General features: G+C 35.1%; 2 protein-coding genes across 2 annotated transcripts; both read left to right on the forward strand.

The window, feature by feature from the left end:
- The first annotated feature begins 1,628 nt into the window (after window positions 1–1,628).
- On the forward strand, window positions 1,629–2,894 carry LOC123555902 (uncharacterized). Its single transcript, XM_045346489.2, has one exon. The coding sequence runs from the start codon at window positions 1,629–1,631 to the stop codon at window positions 2,892–2,894; it is 1,266 nt and encodes a 421-aa protein (XP_045202424.2).
- Window positions 2,895–10,482: 7,588 nt separating this feature from the next.
- LOC123555901 (uncharacterized) lies at window positions 10,483–11,481 on the forward strand. The gene has a single exon (XM_045346488.2). It carries the CDS (start codon window positions 10,483–10,485, stop codon window positions 11,479–11,481), a length of 999 nt encoding a protein of 332 aa, XP_045202423.2.
- Window positions 11,482–20,288: the final 8,807 nt, after the last annotated feature.

Below are 20,288 nucleotides of genomic sequence, written 5' to 3' on the forward strand. Positions count from 1 at the left end.
TTCATCGACCTTTATTTACTATAAATTTAGATCGTACTGACATATTTGACCCTGGGGGTGATAATTTGAACAATCTTGGTAGAGGACCACTAGATGATGCTACACACTAAATATAAAAAACAAACCAGAACATGTGGTTTTGGACAAGAAAATATTTAAAGTTTCTTTTTATTTCAGTTGCCATGGCAATCAGAGTTCTGTATGGAATTCAATTCTTTTGGAAAAAATTATAGAAGACCATCTTTAAGTTTCATTGAAAAATTGGCCTGGTGGTTTAGGTGGAGATGTTGTTGAGGAAAGCGTGGACGGACGAACGGATGGCGAGCAATCACAATAGCTCACCCTGAACACTTTGTTCGTGACCGTTATTTGACTGTCCCGGTTATGTTAAAATCAAATCTAGATTATAATAATGATTTCCACTTAAATATGTATTTTAAAACATTATTACGGTCCATTCAAGCGCCATTCTGGTGTAATTACAATATTGCATTTCAACGTACGTAATATTATACAGATCAGTATTTATTCAATTAATGCTGTTATACCATCTTAGTAACAAAACAAACAAAAGCATGAACGGCTAATCTCTACACACGACTTCACTATAAATATGAACACTTGAATGTCGGTTTAAAGGGACTAACCCACATGTTTTAGGCAAAAAATAATTTGTTTCAAAAATGCATAAAAAGTGAGTACTCTGAAAGTGACCAGTGGTACAAACTTAATGACATAAAATGTTTGCAAGATATTCTTATAAATGACCAAAAATATTGTGCAGAAGGTAGTAAAAAGTTGCAACGCGTATGAAATATCGCATAAAATTTACATTCATCTTGCATTTTAATCAATATCTAACATTTATTTTCACCTACTTTATCATTTTTCTGTGTCATATGTACATTCTATTCTAAAATTCATGGAAATGAACATGTTGAAAAAAAATCACCCAAACTGTGGGCGAGTAGCTTTAATACTAACTTTAAATTCATCATTTTGAAACACACACTCGAGAAAAGATTGTGCTCATTGTGTGTGTGTTTGTTTTTTTGTTTGTTTTTTTTTCAATGAAATGCTTGTGCTAACTACATAATACTTTTCATGTTAATACACGTGCCTTTCTCAAATTTATTTTCATACTCTTAATTGTGACTAGCAGAAAGCGGAATATGGGACGTCGTGATATATCCACTTAGGACATTGTAGAATTAGATTCATATATGGTGATGAACACTTAGGACGTTATAGAATTAGACATTCATATGTGATAAAGTTTTGAATTGTTTAGTTTTAGGTTAATTAAAAAAAATTTACGAATGGCACGGCCGTCAACCCTTTAGTTTCAGTTCTTAAAAAAGAATTGAACGTTCAATTCATAATCTATGTCAACTTTAAATTATTGTAATTTGAGAAGAAGCTATTTTTAAATAAATACCACTGAATGCACATAAAAGTATATCGATCTCACCTTTGATGTCACCGAAAATATGGAGCTAGTTTTATCCAATATATATACTTAGTATATACACTAAACTATAAATCGTAAATGGTTCAACAGAAACGTACTAGATAAATGGAACATAGATAAATGGTATTCGTTTGGATATACGTATGTATCTGTAATGATGAGACGAAGAATTACCTTAAAGATGATGGCATTGATAACTTGTTGTTTAAGTTTAATGTGCACTATATTAAGTTTACAAGTAGCCACACGTTTTCAAAACAGTAATAGAGCATTGGACTTACTAATACAACAATCAGCATGGAATGCTACAAATATAATTGCTGGCAATTTTCGGAATTACACAACGAAAGAATCATTACTTAAATATAATCAAAAACTCGAGACGTCAAATGGAGACGTGATAAGAAAGAATATAACTAACCTAGACAATGTTAAATCAATGGATACTGGGAAAAAGAGCAATGAAACAAAGACAATTCAATTAAAAAAGAAGAAAGATAGTCTAGGGTCAATATATAACCCTTTTAATTTTATACCAAATGTTCGATACGAGAAAACACATTTAGTACCGTATTTAAGCGATGATGTTAACAATAAATATTTGACGCTACCTGAAACAAACTACACTCAGAGAGTTGTGATTTTATCGCCAATAAGAAATGCTGAAAAGTCTTTGGAAATATTTCAAACCCAGATTATAAATTTAAGCTATCCACACAAACTTATATCTGTGTTTTTCGGGGAATCTGGTAGCACTGACAAAACATTTGAAAAAGCACTAAATGTTTCAAAAAAATTGAAAGGATTTAATAACTTTATGGATTGTAGAGTTATAAATTTAAAGATGTCAGGTGGAATTCACGGGTCAAATGATTTCAGACATAAGGTAGAATACCAAAGGTACAGACGTTCTCACTTAGCAGCGGTTAGAAATCGTCTTGTACGCTATGCTCTTCAGAATACAGCTTTCGATCATGTTTTATGGATAGACAGTGACGTTGAAGAATTTCCAACAGACTTGGTGCAGCAAATGTTGTTCGCGAAATCAGATGTCGTTGCCGCGTCATGTCTTGTGAAGGATCGCATGTATAAAGGGATGTATGACTGTAATTCTTGGAGAGAAACAGAACATTCATTACAACATCAGTCAAATATGCCAGCAGACGCGCTTGTTTTAGAATGTTATGGTAGAAGCGAAAGAATATTTCTACCATATCTTAAAAGAGATGGTCGTGTAGTGAAACTAGACGGCGTTGGTGGATGTGCGCTAATGGTAAAAGCTGACTGTTTCCGAAGTGGTCTTCTATTTCCTGAAGTGGTCTACAAGCGCCATATTGAAACAGAGGGACTGGCTAAAATGGCCCTTGATATGGGATATAGTGTTGTCGGTCTTCCTTTTGTTGAAGTTTTTCATCATTTCTAATTAGAGAAGGATTTGATTATATCAAATGAATTCAGTTCCACGTACAGTTTCATTTCATTTCGATGTCACATACTCAAATTATAACAGCAAATGGTTAAAGTTAGAGTAAAAACATTAATCAACTTGGGAATATTTTATGAAAAGACGGCCTAAAATCATGGATTGTTTCAGGATTTTGAATAATTGTTGTATGCACCAATGCACTTTTCCAAATGAACGTTTAATAAATTCTTGCAGAAAAAGCGAAAAATGATTTCGTCAACAAGCTTAATGTTTTCTCGTTATTCTTTTCCAACGGAATGACATTATCAAATATCTATGGATGAAATGAAATGTTCATTATAGAATAGCACATATCTTTCAATATTGAAAAAATACCGAGGACATAAAGAATACGATATCACTATTATTCAAATGTATGTCGTCATTGTTATTTATTAAACCTTCAAAGGTGTCCTTTATTTGGAACGAGGGTATGACAAAACATAAAAATATCAGCTAGTAACTATTGGTACAAAACAAAATACTTTACAAAGTCAACACCAGATATTGAATATAGAAAGAAATCAAAACAAGAAAAATGTGACGTAACACTTATCATATAAGTACTACAATTTCTACCGACTGTTGTACAGTTTCATGTTTCAAGCTATTTATTTGTATAGGTTCTAACTTTCTGTGTTCTAGAATTGGATGGGCCAAAAAAATATGGATTCAATATTTAAGGTTTATGGTAACTTGCCTTTCTGCAACTGATAACGGTAACCTAATTTGAAATGCATAAAATCTATTCAAAAATCCTGCTAGGACCGGCTCCAGCGAACAGGATGCCAGTCATCTGTAATAACGAAAATAGAGGATTCAATACAAGTCATGTTTACAGTGAATATTTATACGACATTTTTACACTGAAAAGATCGTACATTGTTCCAGGACTAACAAAAAACTGCATGCGTTTTTGGCATATAAATTTATAATTGAAATCATCATTTCCTTACATTAACATTGTGACATCATAATATTGCACTGACGGTTTTGTATGCGACATTGATACAATTAATTAAAACAATTAGACAGACATGAAATGAAAGGATGTGTTTGTATCACATGTACGATTCAATAGTCTTTCATTCTTTTTGTCTGTTTGAGTTTAACGCCGTTTTTCAACAGTTTTTCAGTCATGTCACCGCGGGCAGTTAACCTAACCAGTGTATCTAGATTCTGTATCAGTACAAATTTGTTCTCCGCAAGTAACTGTCAACTTCCCCACATGAATTATCAGAGGTGGAGGACGAATATTTTCAGACACAATGTCTTTGATCAAATCGTCACGAAGAACATTTGCCCCGCCCGGGGATCGAACTCGCGACCCCGCGATCCGTAGACCAATGCTCTCCCTACTGAGCTAAGCGGGCGGACTCTTTCACTTTTGAACATCAGATTTTACATGAACTTTTATGGCTACATCATTTGTGAAAATATGCCTTTTGCTTCTTAAGTTCACTCGACTGAAAATATTTCGATCCTAGGCTGAAACTTACCTCTTTTTTCTAAATACTTACGAAACCTTATCAATTATAAAGAGATTTTAAGGATAATTTTAAATCATCTTTATGAAATTTTGATAACTTAACATAAAGTGTTACCCCCAGCGTACAATACGACGTATAAAATGACGTCATTTTTTCGTCTTTTTAAACGTAGCTATTTGTCCAATCTAACGCGCCAATCTCTCCTACTATTTGGCCGGGTGGTTAAGGTCCCAGGCTTCAAGTCAATTGCCCCTCATTGATGTGAATTCAAACCTCACTCGGGGCGTTGAATTTTACATGTGAGGAAGCCATCTAGTCATCCATCGATGGTTCTACCCGGGTGCCCGCTCTTAGTGAAATAATACACGGAATGACACACGGGTTCTTCCTCCACCATCAAAGCTGGAAAGTCGCCACATGACTCCGACCTATAGTTGTGTTGGTACGACGCTAACCCCAACAAAATAGATAAACATCTGTTTGTTGGGTTTATCGTCGCAACGACACAATTTAGGTCATGTGGCGACTGCCCAGCTTCGATGACGAAGGAAATTCCTAGGTACCCCTACGTGCATTATTTCATCCCGGGCGGTCACCTGGGAAGAACTACCAACCTTTCGTAAGCCAGCTCACACGAAGAATTCAATGCCCAAAGTGAGGATCGAACCTACGCTGGTGAGAGGTAAGTGATTCAAAGTCAACGACTTAAACCACTCGGCCACGGAGGCCCCTTCAACATCTGTGTAGGTATAGGATAGATGCAATTGATGGTAAATATGACACATGCCGTGCTTCCGACTAAAAAATATTGCTTATGTTTGTTTCTGATGCTATCAGTTTATATCCATTTTCAATCAAGCTCAATACCTTTGAAGACTTTATTTCATCTCTGTATGAACAAGATTTATGACATGTTTTTAGTGAAATTACGAAATGTAAGAGTGAAATATAGATATCTTGTATTTTCAAAGTGAAAAATATCGAATATATTTTTCGCTGGTAAGAAACTATGAAATAGGTAATTTTAGTCAAAGCATGAAATAAAAAGAAAATTTGTTTGTTTCAGTGTAATATCAAAATACCTTTCACTCATGAACACAATTCTAACATTTTCACTCCTGGCTGTACCACTCGTGAAATTATTGCAACTGGTGTTCACTCGTGAAAGATATTTCAGTCTTACAATGAAACAAGCAAATTTCACAAATCTGTGAAGGACTCAACCTATCAAGGCCCTAATTACCCAAAATTTAATTGTTATATTATATCAGTAGAACAACTTGAAGAACAATGCAAAAACTAGCACACTATCTCATAATTATTTAATACGATTTTATTCCCACCAGCTGACAATGTTAATGTAATAAATAAACGTATAAATTGTAGGATAGGCAAATATATCGTCACCTGATAACTGCATTGACATAAAGTAACTTGTATCCGCAAATTTTCACCTCATCGCTGTTGATTCGAATCCTAATTCTTTCATCTAGCTAGCAAGCGGAACGTTTGTGTTTTACCCGGGTGATCGCCCTTGAGGGTTTATGGTAAAAAAAAAAACAAAGAAAAATATCAAACAGGGAGTGCCACGCACCAAAAGCGCAGCCTCCTCAAATCGAACCCCACAGCACGCAAACGCGTGCACCACACACACACTCAAAGCTTACACATCAGGACGAATCGAACAACACACACACACACACACCCAAAGCTAACACATAAGGACAAGACGAGAATAAGCATACACACACGCGCGCACACAAAGTCAACACACAAGGACAAAACGAACAAACAAAGGAACACAGTGGGGCACCGCCTTGGAACGGTCAGTGGCAAAAACACCACTGGGGAGCTTAAACCGGTTTATGGTGCGCACCCAACCTCACTCTTACCCCCACCATGTTCCAAAGACACGGGACAGTGTAAATAAAAGTAATCCCCTCCAGGTGAATCTCTAACACACGTAATGGAAACAAAAAGGCATGGCATGTAAAACACAAAAATGCTCGTGTATAAATATATAAAAAGCAAACCTTAAGAACCAAAAACGTATGTACTCAATGCCTTTTCAGAAGACAGAGCAACAAGAGAAACACCCTTAAGGGCCCGACGAAACAGGCCAGAAGACAAATATGAAAACAGTTCAGTCCTGGTAGGATTTAAAAACTGCTCATCATAGAGTCCTCCCCCTCTTCCGTCAGACGCAATCAAAGAGTGTCCAACTGTAAACGGGTAAGTCTCTACCAGCTTCGTGTTCATTTTCATAGAAATTTACCCGAGCATTGTTGTTTACATATTACGCTAGTGTAATTGATTCATCTGAAAGGAGATTACTTTTATTTACACTTTCTTGGAAATTTAGAGCAGAATGGGTTAAAGGCAGATCTGCTGATGAAAGTTTGTGATACCATTTTTGTTATCTTTTTGTCCGCATGTTTCACTTTGTCTACATGTATGCATGTTCCGTTTAGTATAATACTGTATACCCCCAGTCTTCGGTATGAAGGCATTATGTTCTTAGAACGTGGCCATTTCTTTTTGTTGCTTTTTTTAATTTTCCCTGTTTTAACATATGGTGTCATCTGTTACCATATCGTGTACACGTAAGGAATTCACTTGTATGCCGTTTTAGACTGATCATATATGGCTTGACATTTTTAACTAGTCCACTTTTAACATTATAAATATCTATACATATAACACATGAATATCTTCATTTTTTCGATATAAATATTACTTGAACAAGGATTTATATGAGAGCTAGCTCTAATATTGTGCTTGGGGAATTCGTTCACAATACTGTACATTTTGTGCTTTCTAAATATGGTACACTTGATGCATTTGGTAAAAGGGATAACTATCTAGATATTTTTTTCAGTCAAAATAATATCAAAATTAACTGATATGTAAGATAAGCTAAGCGTCCTTTAACAATGCTGTTGGGTTTAAACTTCAATTTCTCTTCACTGAATATTTTTGAATAGGTAAATTGAATAAGAAACTAACGAACGAAATGGATCACACATCTTTTACTTTCAATTATTTATATTTTTGATGGGTTAAACGTCACGTGTCGTATGGCGACTTGCTAGCTTTTCATGGTGGAGGAAGACCCAAGGTACCCCTCCTACGGGTGGGTCCCTGGGTAGAGCCACAGACCTTCCGTAAGCCAGATTGGTGACTTTTATACTTAAAGAATTATTCGCCACAAGTGAGGCTCAAACCCACATCGATGAGTCGCCAGTGATTTGATGTCCGAGACCTTAACCATTATTATCTTAAATTGATTACCAAATAATGAAATATTCATTTCGAAGGACTGGTATTTACAATAGAAGGTGAAGCAGTAAAAGTTAAAATGATTCACCAAAAAAAAATATATATATCATCTGTAAAATAATAATTGAAATTGGTAGAAAACTTTATCATGACCAATTTTTAGTAACATCTCTAAACCGATAAAACGGGACAGCTATCGGGTGGGTACGAAAGACCCGTGGTGACATTTCAACTTCATTACTTCACGATTTCTGCTTCCTGATTTCACGATTTCCACTTCATGAATTCACGAATTCACGATTTCTGCTTCCTGATTTCACGATTTCCACTTCATGAATTCACGATTTCACGATTTCCACTTCATGAATGCACGATTTTACGAATTCACGAAAAAAACTTCACGATTTCTTGATTTCACGATTTCATGATTTCACGATTTCTTGATTTCACGATTTCCACTTCATGAATTCACGATTTCACGATTTCCACTTCATGAATTCACGATTTCACGAATTCACGATTTCACGAAAAAACTTCACGATTTCATGATTTCACGATTTCTTGATTTCACGATTTCCACTTCATGAATTCACGATTTCACGATTTCTGCTTCCTGAATTCACGATTTCCCCTTCATGAATTCACGATTTCACTATTTCCACTTCATGAATTCACGATTTCCACTTCACGATTTCACGATTTCCACTTCATGAATTCACGATTTCACGATTTCTGCTTCCTGAATTCACGATTTCCACTTCATGAATTCACGATTTCACGATTTCCACTTCATGAATTCACGATTTCCACTTCACGATTTCACGATTTCCACTTCATGAATTCACGATTTCCACTTCATGAATTCACGATTTCTGCTACCTGAATTCACGATTTCCCGATTTCCACTTCATGAATTCACAATTTCCACTTCACGAATTCACGATTTCTTCTTCCTGAATTTACGATTTCCACTTCATGAATTCACGATTTCACGATTTCCACTTCCTGAATTCACGATTCCCACTTCACGAATTCACGATTTCACGATTTCTGCTTCCATGATTTCACGATTTCCACTTCATGAATTCACGATTTCACGATTTCCACTTCCTGAATTCACGATTCCCACTTCACGAATTCACGATTTCACGATTTCTACTTCCTGAATTCACGATTTCCACTTCTAGAATTCATGATTTCACGATTTCCACTTCATGAATTCACGATTTCCACTTCACGAATTCACGATTTCTGCTTCCTGAATTCACGATTTCCACTTCATAAATTCACGATTTTACAATTTCTGCTTCCTGAATTCACGATTTCCACTTCATGAATTCACGATTTCACGATTTCTACTTCATGAATTCACGATTTCCACTTCACGAATTCACGATTTCTGCTTCCTGAATTCACGATTTCCACTTCATGAATTCACGATTTCACTATTTCCACTTCATGAATTCACGATTTCACGATTTCCACTTCATGAATTCACGATTTCCACTTCACGAATTCTCGATTTCACAATTTCCACTTCATGAATTCACGATTTCACGATTTCCACTTCACGAATTCACAGTGATGAAATCGTGAATTCGTGAAGTTGAAATTGTGAAATCGTGAATTCGTGAAGTGGAAATCGTGAAATCGTGAATTCATGAATCGGAAATCGTGAAACTGTGAATTCGTGAAGTGGAAATCGTGAATTCAGGAAGCAGAAATCGTGAATTCATGAAGTGGAAATCGTGAAATCAAGAAATCGTGAAGTTTTTTCGTGAAATCGTGAATTCATGAAGTGGAAATCGTGAAATCGTGAATTCAAGAAGTGGAAATCGTGAATTCAGGAAGCAGAAATCGTGAAATCGTGAATTCATGAAGTGGAAATCGTGAAATCAAGAAATCGTGAAATCATGAAATCGTGAAGTTTTTTCGTGAAATCGTGAATTCATGAAGTGGAAATCGTGAAATCGTGAATTCATGAAGTGGAAATCGTGAAATCAGGAAGCAGAAATCGTGAAATAATGAAGTTGAAATGTCACCACGGGTCTTTCGTAGTACACTAAAATTTTATAAATTGCTAGTATACTGTAAAACTGTTATTAACCGACAAGAAAATCGGTTTTAAAAGTAATTTAGTTTTTAACATTTAAGTTAACTACAAAGCTTTAAAAGTATGGTAATTTGAGAACAAGCTATTTTGAAATAATTACCACTGCATATACACAGAAGTATATCGATCTCTACAAAATATTGAACCCAATTTGTCAAATACTAGTACGCATATACTTCAAAAACGAAGTTATATGAGCCGTGCCATGAGAAAACCAACATAGTGGGTATGCGACCAGCATGGATCCAGACCAGCCTGCGCATCCGCGCAGTCTGGTCAGGCTCCATGCTGTTCGCTTTTAAAGCCTATTGGAATTGGAGAAACTATTAGCGAACAGCATGGATCCTGACCAGACTGCGCGGATACGCAGGCTGGTCTGGATCCATGCTGGTCGCATTCCCACTATGTTGGTTTTTCCATGGCATGGCTCATATATACTCACTTATGTACAATATATTAGTTGAAACGTACTATATGTATTCGTTTTTGGATTTAAATGATGAGGCGAAGAATTACCTTCAAGATGATAGTGCTTATAACTTGTTGTTTAAGTTTAATATATACTACATTAAGTTTACAAATAGTCAAACGTTTGCAAAACAGTGATATAATTTTGGATTTACTATTACCACAAATAGCTCTAAAAGGTACGAACAACGTAAAAATGGACTCTCCGCGTAAACACATTCAAGAACTTGTGTCAAATGGAGGCGCGAAAAGAAGAAATAGTGATAGCAGGGGGTCAATTAATAACCCGTTAAATTTTATACCAGATATTCCGCATGTTGATACACATATGGTACCGTATTTAAATGATGATATAAACAAGCAGTACCTAGCGCTACCTGAAACAAACTACACTCAGAGTGTTATGATTTTAACGCCAATAAGAAATGCTGAAAAGTCTTTGGAAATATTTCAAACCCAGATTATGAATTTGAGTTATCCACACAATCTGATGTCTGCGTTTTTCGGAGAATCTGGTAGCAATGACAAAACATTTGAAAAAGCACTAAATATATCACAAGATTTGAAATTATTTGGTAGTTTTAGGGATTCTAGAGTTATACATTTAAAATTGTCGGGTAGAATTCATGGGTCAGATGACTTCAGGTATAAGGTAGACTATCAAAAATACAAACGCTTTCATTTAGCAGCGGTCAGAAATCGCCTTGTACGCTATGCTCTTCAGCATTCTGTTTTCGATCACGTTTTATGGATTGACAGTGACGTTGAGCAGTTTCCAGTTGACTTGGTGCAGCAAATGTTGTTTGCGAAATCAGATGTCGTTGTCGCTTCATGTCTAAGGAAGAATCATGAATATAAAGTTATTAATGACTGTAATTCTTGGAAAGAAACTAGACGTTCATTAAAACATCAGTCTAAAATGCCAGCAGATGCGCCTGTTTCAAAGTGTTACGGTGGAAGCGAAAGAATATTACTACCATATCTTAAAAGTGATGGTCGTGTAGTCAAACTAGATGGCGTTGGTGGATGTGCGCTAATGGTAAAAGCCGATTGTTTCCGAAGTGGTCTTCTATTTCCTGAAGTGGTCTACAAGCGCCATATTGAAACAGAGGGACTGGCTAAAATGGCCCTTGATATGGGATATAGTGTTGTCGGTCTTCCTTTTGTTGAAGTTTTTCATCATAATTCTAATTAGAGAAGGATTTGATTATATCAAATTAATTCAGTTTCACATATTTTTTGTTGTTGGTTTTATGTTTTATTTCGACGTCCCATTCGAAAAAAAATAATAACAGCAAATGTTTCAAGTTAGAGTAAAAAAAATAAATGAATTTGGGAATATTTTATGAAACGACGGTCTGAAATAATTGAATTGGATTGTTTCAGGATTTTAAATTATTATGTTTATGAACCAATGCATTTTCCAAATGAACGTCATTAGAAGCGAAATATTATTTCGTCAACAAGTTTAATGTTTTCTCGTTATTTCGTTATTCTTTTCCAACTGAATGACATTGTAAAATGTTTATGGCTAAAAAAAGTTGAATGTTCATTATAGAATATCGCATTATCTTTCAATTTTGAATAAATACCAAGGACATAAAGGATATGACAGCACTCATTCAAATTTATGTCGTCACTGTTATTTATTAAACCTTCAAGTGTGTCCCTTATTTCAGATGAAGGTATGACAAAATATAAAAATACCAAATGGTAACTACTGGTAAAAAATAAAAGACTTTAAAAAGTTGGCACCAGATGTTGAATATGAAAAATAATCAAAACAAGAAAAACGTCACGTGACAGTACTTAGTTTCAAGCGGAATTTTTTTTTTTTTTTTTTTTTTTTTTTTTTGCATTGATTGCTTTCTAATAGTTCTAAATTTCTATAGTTTAGAATTGGATGAGTCATCTTAAGAAAAAGATGGATTCAATATTTAAGATTTATGACAAAAGAAATCCCAGTAGCACCGGCTCCCCGGCGGAAAATTACACACTACAATAGGATGCGCGGCCTGTCATCTTTTTTTGAGGAGTTTGTAATAATGAAAATAGACCGGGATTTAATACATGTTTTCATAATGATTATTTATACGTAATTTTTACACTGAAAGGTTGTACATAGTTCTAGAACTAACATAAATATGTACGCGCTTTCATATAAAGTTATAACAGAAATCAGCATTTTCATACATTAACATTGTGACGTCATAATGTTGCACTGACGGTGTTGCATGCGACATTGATACAATTTTGTTAAACAATTAGACAGACATGAAATGAAAGGATATGTTTGTATCACACATGTAAGATTGAATCGTTTTTCACTCTTGAACATCACATGCGCGGATCCAGAGGGTGTGTGTGGGGGGGTGGGGGGATCCGGGGTCCCAAAAGGAAAGAAAACGGGGTTTCAAAAAGGCAACATTAGGACCGCATTCGAAGTGTATGTGGCTGCTGCTACAAACGACCCCGACATAATTCACATTTATATTAATTATCTCAAAGAAACAAAGAATTTTACCTTGAAGAAAACTTAATTTTAACATTTTCCCCAAATTTAACACGGAGACTCATAAAAATGTGAAAATAAGGGGTATATTTATATAAAATTGCAGTGGGAAAAGGTGTTCTTAAATGCTCCTAAAATGCCCCCAGAATGCAGGAAATTAAGCGCTGAATTTCTATATTTTCCCCTACCTGCTCCACTACTGTTCTATTTCAGCCTGTTCACCAAAATCTTATTGGCAACCCTGTACTTGTAAACGGCTAACATCCACAAAATTCATATCAAATTGTTTAGTGTTCAAAGACTTGTCATAGTAAAGGTTCGGTCGGACCCCTGCCCCCACCCCTTCCCCCCACCCCACCACTGTCTCACACCCTGAGGAAATCGGCTGGATCCGCGCAAGCCTCTATGGCTACATCGTTTGTGGAAATATGCCTAGATTCTATTGCTTCTAAAGTTCACTCGGCTGAAAATATTTCGATCTTAGACTGAAATATACCTCTTTTTTCCCCAAAAAAACTTGCAATACCTTATTAACAATAAAGAGGATATAAGTATGTTGGCATATTCCTGCCACGAGATAGCTCGGTAGCTATCACTATAATATTGTAAACTTTCCAGGAAATGAGTGCAGTTTTCTGAAAATATTTCAGAAAAATAAAATATTTTCTAGTTATTCAATTTGTTTCCTGGAAGTATTTTAGGGCAAAATGTTCTCGTTAGTGCTTGAAACTGCCACGAGATACTTGGTAGCTATCACAATAATATTCTAAACTGTCCAGAAAAGTTGTGCATTTTTCTGAAAACGTTATCGCAATATTTTTTTTCAATATCCTTTTTATTTCCAGGAAACTTTAAGCAATTGATATAAACGTTTCAGAAAAGTTCGAAATATCAAGATAATTTCTGAAAGTATCAGAAAAGCTATCTACATAATAAATGACGTTTGTGGGCACTTACGCAAAAGGTATCGAGATTGTAATGTAAATTATCGCAATTATATTTCCAGGAAACCTTCCAATACTGAGAAAATATTTTCAGAAAATTTCGCTTTTTCAAGATTTATTGAAGTATCGAGACTATCAAGCTATATCGTGGCAGATATATGCTACCATATAAGGTTTTCGGATGATTTTAATTCATCCTTATAAAAAAAGTTTTTTAATAATTTGAAATAGAAAGCGCTATGTACAATACCACGGTTATGATGTATTAAATGACGTAATGTTTTCGTCTTTTCAAATGTAGCTGTTTGTCCAATCTAAAGCACCAATCTCCTTCTATTAACAGGGGCCTCCGTTGCCGAGTGGTTAAGGTCTCAGGCTTCAAAACACTTGCCCCTCATCGATGTGGGTTCAAGCCTCACTCGGGGTATTGAATTCTTCATGTGCAGAAGCCATCAAGCCGGCTTACGGAAGGACTGTGTGAAGTAATACACAGAGGGCGCCTGGGATCTTCCTCCACCGCCAAAGCTGTGAATTAAAATAGATTTTACCCTAAGTGACTAAACATCCAATAAAATATGAAGGCTCAAATGTCACACAGTTCTTAAATTATAGACAGAAATGGAATTAACCAATTAAGACCTTGTGGCCTTGACCTTTGACCGAGTGACCACAAAAATCAATAAGGGTCATCTACGTAGAAGACCAATCACCCTGTGAACTAGGCCCACACGTTCACAAAATTGACCGGACAATGGTCTGAAAACCCTGTTAACAAGAGCTGTCCGTAAGACAGCCAAGCTCGACTATTCGAAATACGAGGAGTGTTCGATATGCATTGCTTATTGTCCTCTAGCTCGATATCCAAGTGGGGCACGATAAAAACCAATACCTACCTGTATAGGGTTATTCAGTACCTACACAACGGTGTATAAATGTACATGTTAGACTAAGTGTAAGACATAAAATTTGCCATTTGAATACACGCAATCATTGACCACTGTAGTAAAAATGGTTGGTAGAAGCGTCAACAAGAAAGATGAAATACGGGCTTACATCAAAGCTCGCTCAAAACTTGGTTGTTCATTGAAGCAGCTGATGACTGAACTTTCTACTGCTTATGGACCTTCTTGTGTGTCTTATGACACAGTTCGGCGGTGGAAAAAGAAATTTGAGTCTGGTGTACAGTCCATCAAAAATGCACCGAAATCAGGTAGGCCAAAATCTGCATCACGTAAAGAAATCGTTTCCAAAATAAAGGAAATCATTGAAGGAGATGCCAGATTTACAGTTCGTAATATTGCACGAAAGGTAGGCATATCACTATCAACGGTTCACCTGATTTTGAAGAAGCATTTGAAAGTCAGAAAGATTTCTGCTAGATGGGTGCCACATCTGTTGACTGATGAGCAAAAGAGGCAACGATTTAAAGTGGCCAAAAGCTGCTTCAAATATTTCCAAAATATGACAAAAAGCAGTTTGCCAATGTCGTCACAGGTGATGAAACCTGGGTCCATTATTTTGAGCCCGTCAGAAATGATAGCAATAAGATCTGGGCCACTAAACACAGCAAACGCCCAATAATTGCCAAACGTTCTTTGAGTGCAAAGAAGGTTTTGTATGCAATCTTCTTCTCTGGTGAAGGAGTCGCAATAAAAGTGCCGGTGAAAAAGGGCAAAAGCATCACCGGAAAGTACTACAAAGACGTAATACTGAAGAAACTGAAAAAGTATTATCAGAAACGACGCCCTGCCACTGGTTTTAAACATGTCCGTCTTCTACATGACAATGCTCCCGCTCATACCTCCGCAATAGTTACAGCGTTTTTGAAGAAAGAAAAAGTAACAGCTTTGCCTCATCCCCGTATTCCCCAGACCTTGCCCCATGTGATTTCGTTTTGTTTCCGAAATTGAAATCATTCCTTGCTGGGCGGAAATACCAGTCCCGACAGGCACTTGGATCTGCCATTCATCAGTACCTTATTACTGTGCCCAAATCAGCGAACCGTGACGCCTTCAAGAAGTGGATACATCGGCTGAAACTTTGCATTTCTAGCCATGGGGAGTACTTCGAGGGCATGAAATGAGCCCTTTTGGGCTAACTTGAAATTTGAAGTCTCCAGATAGAAATAAGCAATTCATTTCGAACATCCCTCGTATTGTCACAAAAGCAGGAAATTATTACCCAAAATGTTAAATATCAAAAGAGTTTTAAGTTCGAAAGGGGACATAATTTGACCAAAATACATATCAGAGTTATGGGACTTGATGTTATCAACTAGTTTTATAACCCCGAAGAAACATGTTAAGTTTCAATTCAATATCTGTATTAGTTTTGGGGATAGTAACTTGCATGTAAAACTTTAACCAGAATTTTCTAAGTCCAAAAGGGGGCATAATTTGCTCAAAATACATGTAAAGAGTTATGGAACTTGACCCAGTGAGGTTGGTAATTGACCTAGAAAAAGAATAAATAAGTTTCAAAGCTATATGCCTTTTGGTAATAGCTGTATGTACTTGCACGCAAAACTTTAACGAGGATTTTCCAAGTGCAAAAGGGGGCATAATTTGCCCAAAATACATGTCAGAGTTATGGGACTTGGTGCTATCAGCTAGTTTTATAACCCGGAAGACACATGTGAAGTTTCAATTTAATATCTGTAGTAGTTTTGGAGATAGTAACTTGCATGTAAAACTTTAACCAGAATTTTCTAAGTCCAAAAGGGGGCATAATTTGCTCAAAATACATGTTAGAGTTATGGAACTTGACCCAGTGAGGTTGGTAATTGACCTAGAAAAAGAATAAATAAGTTTCAAAGCTATATGCCTTTGAATAATAGCTGTATGTACTTGCACCAAAACTTAACCAAGGATTGCCAAGTCCGGGGCCCATCGCCAAAATGAGGTCATAGTTGGACTATTCTATCGAATAGTATGTAAAAAGATCATTTAAGTTCATATTGTCAATATCTGGATAAATACATTTGCCAATGTCATGGCATATTCTATAATTAATTCTACAATCAACTAGCAAGCAAAATTGTTTAATTACTAGTCTATAAAATTAAATTGAGCACGCAATGGTAAATTAGATTCCATAGTGAGCTAAAACATTTCCATATTTACAAAATGAATACACAGTATTTATACCTCTAACATGACAGTAGACATATACTTATTTTTTTACCATAACGTTTTTAGAAATTTTTTCAATATTATGGTTATCACATGATGAACGCAACGATGCTCTTCGTCATCAGGTAAATCAGTGTAGCGATTCAAATTTATATTTTCAACTAAGTCTGACCTTTGACCTGTAGTTGCATTAAAATCGCCCGTTAGCACTTTGTCACCTAACTAACTATATTTTCATAAATCAAAAATAAAATAAAATCAATATCGAATAACGGAGAGTTACGTTCTTTATATACGTTTGAGTCTGCTGGCGTTAAGGAACAGCTGCAAAAGTAAATGTCGTTCAAACAAATAACGATAATGTAAAACCGTACGTTCTGAAATATGTAAAAAGGAAAATACTCTCCCTCCTTTTGATGACCAGCTTTAGTCTATGTGATGTCCTCTCAAAGATTAATATATAGCATCTGAAAAATATTATTTTATATATGGTGAAAAACTTTCTGGTGAGTAAACTAAAATAGTGTAGATTGTCAGTACCTGTAAAACTGTTATCAAAAGACAAGAGTTTCGGTTTTAAAAGGAATTTAGTTTTTAATGTTTATATCAACTATGTCCGAAATCTAACAAAGCTTTAAAAGTATGGTAATTTGAGAGTAAGCTATTTTTAGATACAAACCACTGCATATACATAAAAGTATATCGATCTCAACGTTGATGTCATACACAATATTGAACTCGATGTTTCTTTATATACTTCAAAAACAAAGTACATCTATTTACACTGTAAACCGCACAAGGATCAATTGAAACGTACAATATGTATTAGTTTTGGATATAGATTGGTCGCTTTAAATGATGAGGCAAAGAATAAAGATGATGGTGCTTATACCTTGTTGTTTAAGTTTAATATACACTATATCACGTTTACAAGCTACCAAGCGGTTGCAAAACTGCGGTATAAATTTGGATTTACCAATATCATATACAGCTCTGAAAGGTACAAATAACGAAACTGACTATTTTCGAAACAACGTAATTTTATAGACTCTCCGCGTAAACACATTCAAGAACCCAGGTCAAATGGAGACGCGAAAAGAAGAAATATTACTAAACTAGTGAGTGTCAACTCACTGGATAGTGGGGGAAATAATAATAATACACAGACACTTCAATTTAAAAAGAATAGTGATCGCAGGGGGTCAATTAATAACCCATTAAATTTTATACCAGATATTCCACATGTTAATACACATATTATACCTTATTTAACGGCAAAGCCAAGATAAATGGGCACTTTCATATTCCCCTGTGTTATATGTTGATATCTGACAATATTTAAGGAATACAATATCATCTTATTCTTTTTCAAAAAGACATTTATAAGGGCTTTCTGGTGATGTATGGTTTATCATACTTTTGTTCAGTATTTTTTTATTTACAAGGGTTGGAGAGTCAAAAAATGGCTCATTTTTAATCGTTATGCTGTTGCACGGAAAATTCATTACTTTTTGACCATCTATTTAATTACTATTTTAGTCTGTTACAGTTTTTATTTCAAGTTTTCAAACTTCAAATGACATTCAGGTAAGACATACTTTTTACAGATTTGAAATTGGTCCGAAAATATTGAAGATATTTATAAATAACTAAATCCATCACTTCATTATGCGATGATGGTTTTTACCTGCTCTGTTTCTACGAAGGGAATACCAAAGTTATTCTTTAAACTGGCAGATATAATCATTATAATCATGAAAAAGAAACACATCTGCCAGCATCTAAAAGCAAGATACTGATTTGCACTACATTATTTTCTGAAAAATGATAGCTGTATCTTGACATTTTTATGTAGAGTCCGTAGCCCCATTTTCAACAGTGTACCGCTTGCACAAAAACAAGAGCAATATAAAAATGAACCTTTGATTACTTTCGTGTTATCCCACATACTAACTACAGAAAAGACATTTCTTCAGAGAAGAAGCAGAAAAAAGTTTTGAATAAAAAATGGTTGTCCGTAGCCCTGTAGAGTCCATAGCCCCACCATATTCATGCAACTAAATCAGAATTTTTTATGCAATAATCATATCTAATACTAATATTTTTTCTCATTTAGGATATAACAAAAGAGCGTCATTCTTTCAAACATCTAAGATGTTGATAGTAAACAGTATAATGGGAAAAAAATATAATTGTAATAAATTAATTATATTTTTGCCAATTTCCAACACTAATCTTACAGATCTAATGCATATTGATGTTTGTTTAGTATCATAAGTACAGTTAAGGATACACTGTATCAGACTTACAATAAAAATTGTATTGATAAAGTATTTATATATTGATAATAAATACAAGTTAAAATGTTATACAAGGGGCCTACGGACTCTACACTTCCATAACGAGTCCCGTTTCTGTTACATTTACCAATCTATTTCCAGATAATGTAAAGAAACAAACATATCAAACATGAGACCTGTAACAAGGAACCAGATAGCTGAAGAAAGCATTTTTTTTGCATAATTTTGTGTACTGTTGACTGAAGCAGGGATGAAACATATTGTGTCCGTAGCCCTATATTAGTCTGTATTTTAAGTATGCAACCATTCTATATTTGAATTCAGGAACTTCTTTTCTAGGTATAAACATGTTTTATTTAAGAAATAATTTATAGCAAAACAGTGCTTTATCACTATTTATACACGATGGGCGTTTAGACGTCGGACATATTAATTTCACGAGGGCACAGACCTCGTGAAATTATTTCGGACGACGTATAACCGCCCGAGTGTATAAATAGTGATTATGATAAAGCACTGTTTTGCTATAAATTATTTCGATTCTAATAATTTCTTTATTGTAAAATTTATATCAAATATAATCATAATGGAACTGTTTCTTCGCGCAAGCATGGCGCCAATAGTAGGTCTTTGTTTATACACGCCAGGACCGGAAACGGTAATACGTCTTGCGGTAGAGTTCAGTTCGGATGAAAATTATTGTGAATTATTCAGCAAAGCGAATAACTAAGTATGTTTGTAAATTAATCAACACATTTGTGCAATGTGACATTTTGTTTAAAACATTGTTTGTTTGTTTAAAAAAAATTTAAATTTAATATTTCATGACATTTGAAAGTGCTATTTCTTGATGGGTACATGGCGCTAAATTTCTTGCATACCAGACGGGGATTTCCGGTATTTTTACCGGTGCTGGAAAACTCCATCTTACACCCCGGGGTGTAAGATGACTCTCGTGCTGTAAATGACGTATTACGAACTACATATATGTAGAAGATTTATGTAGTAATTGATATTTTATTTAAAAAACGGAATAAAAATTCAATACCTTGACTGTTCCTATTAGTTCCTGATAGTATATTTCTCGATTCAAATCACGTTATTTTATCAAAAAA

The sequence above is a fragment of the Mercenaria mercenaria genome, chromosome 7 (assembly GCF_021730395.1).
Source record: "Mercenaria mercenaria strain notata chromosome 7, MADL_Memer_1, whole genome shotgun sequence".
Lineage (NCBI taxonomy): Eukaryota > Metazoa > Mollusca > Bivalvia > Venerida > Veneridae > Mercenaria > Mercenaria mercenaria.

What these genes read in the sequence shown, in the direction of transcription:
- LOC123555902 (XM_045346489.2), top strand. Translation starts at nt 1,629, where the DNA reads ATGAGACGAAGAATTACCTTAAAGATGATGGCATTGATAACTTGTTGT.
- LOC123555901 (XM_045346488.2), top strand. Translation starts at nt 10,483, where the DNA reads ATGGACTCTCCGCGTAAACACATTCAAGAACTTGTGTCAAATGGAGGC.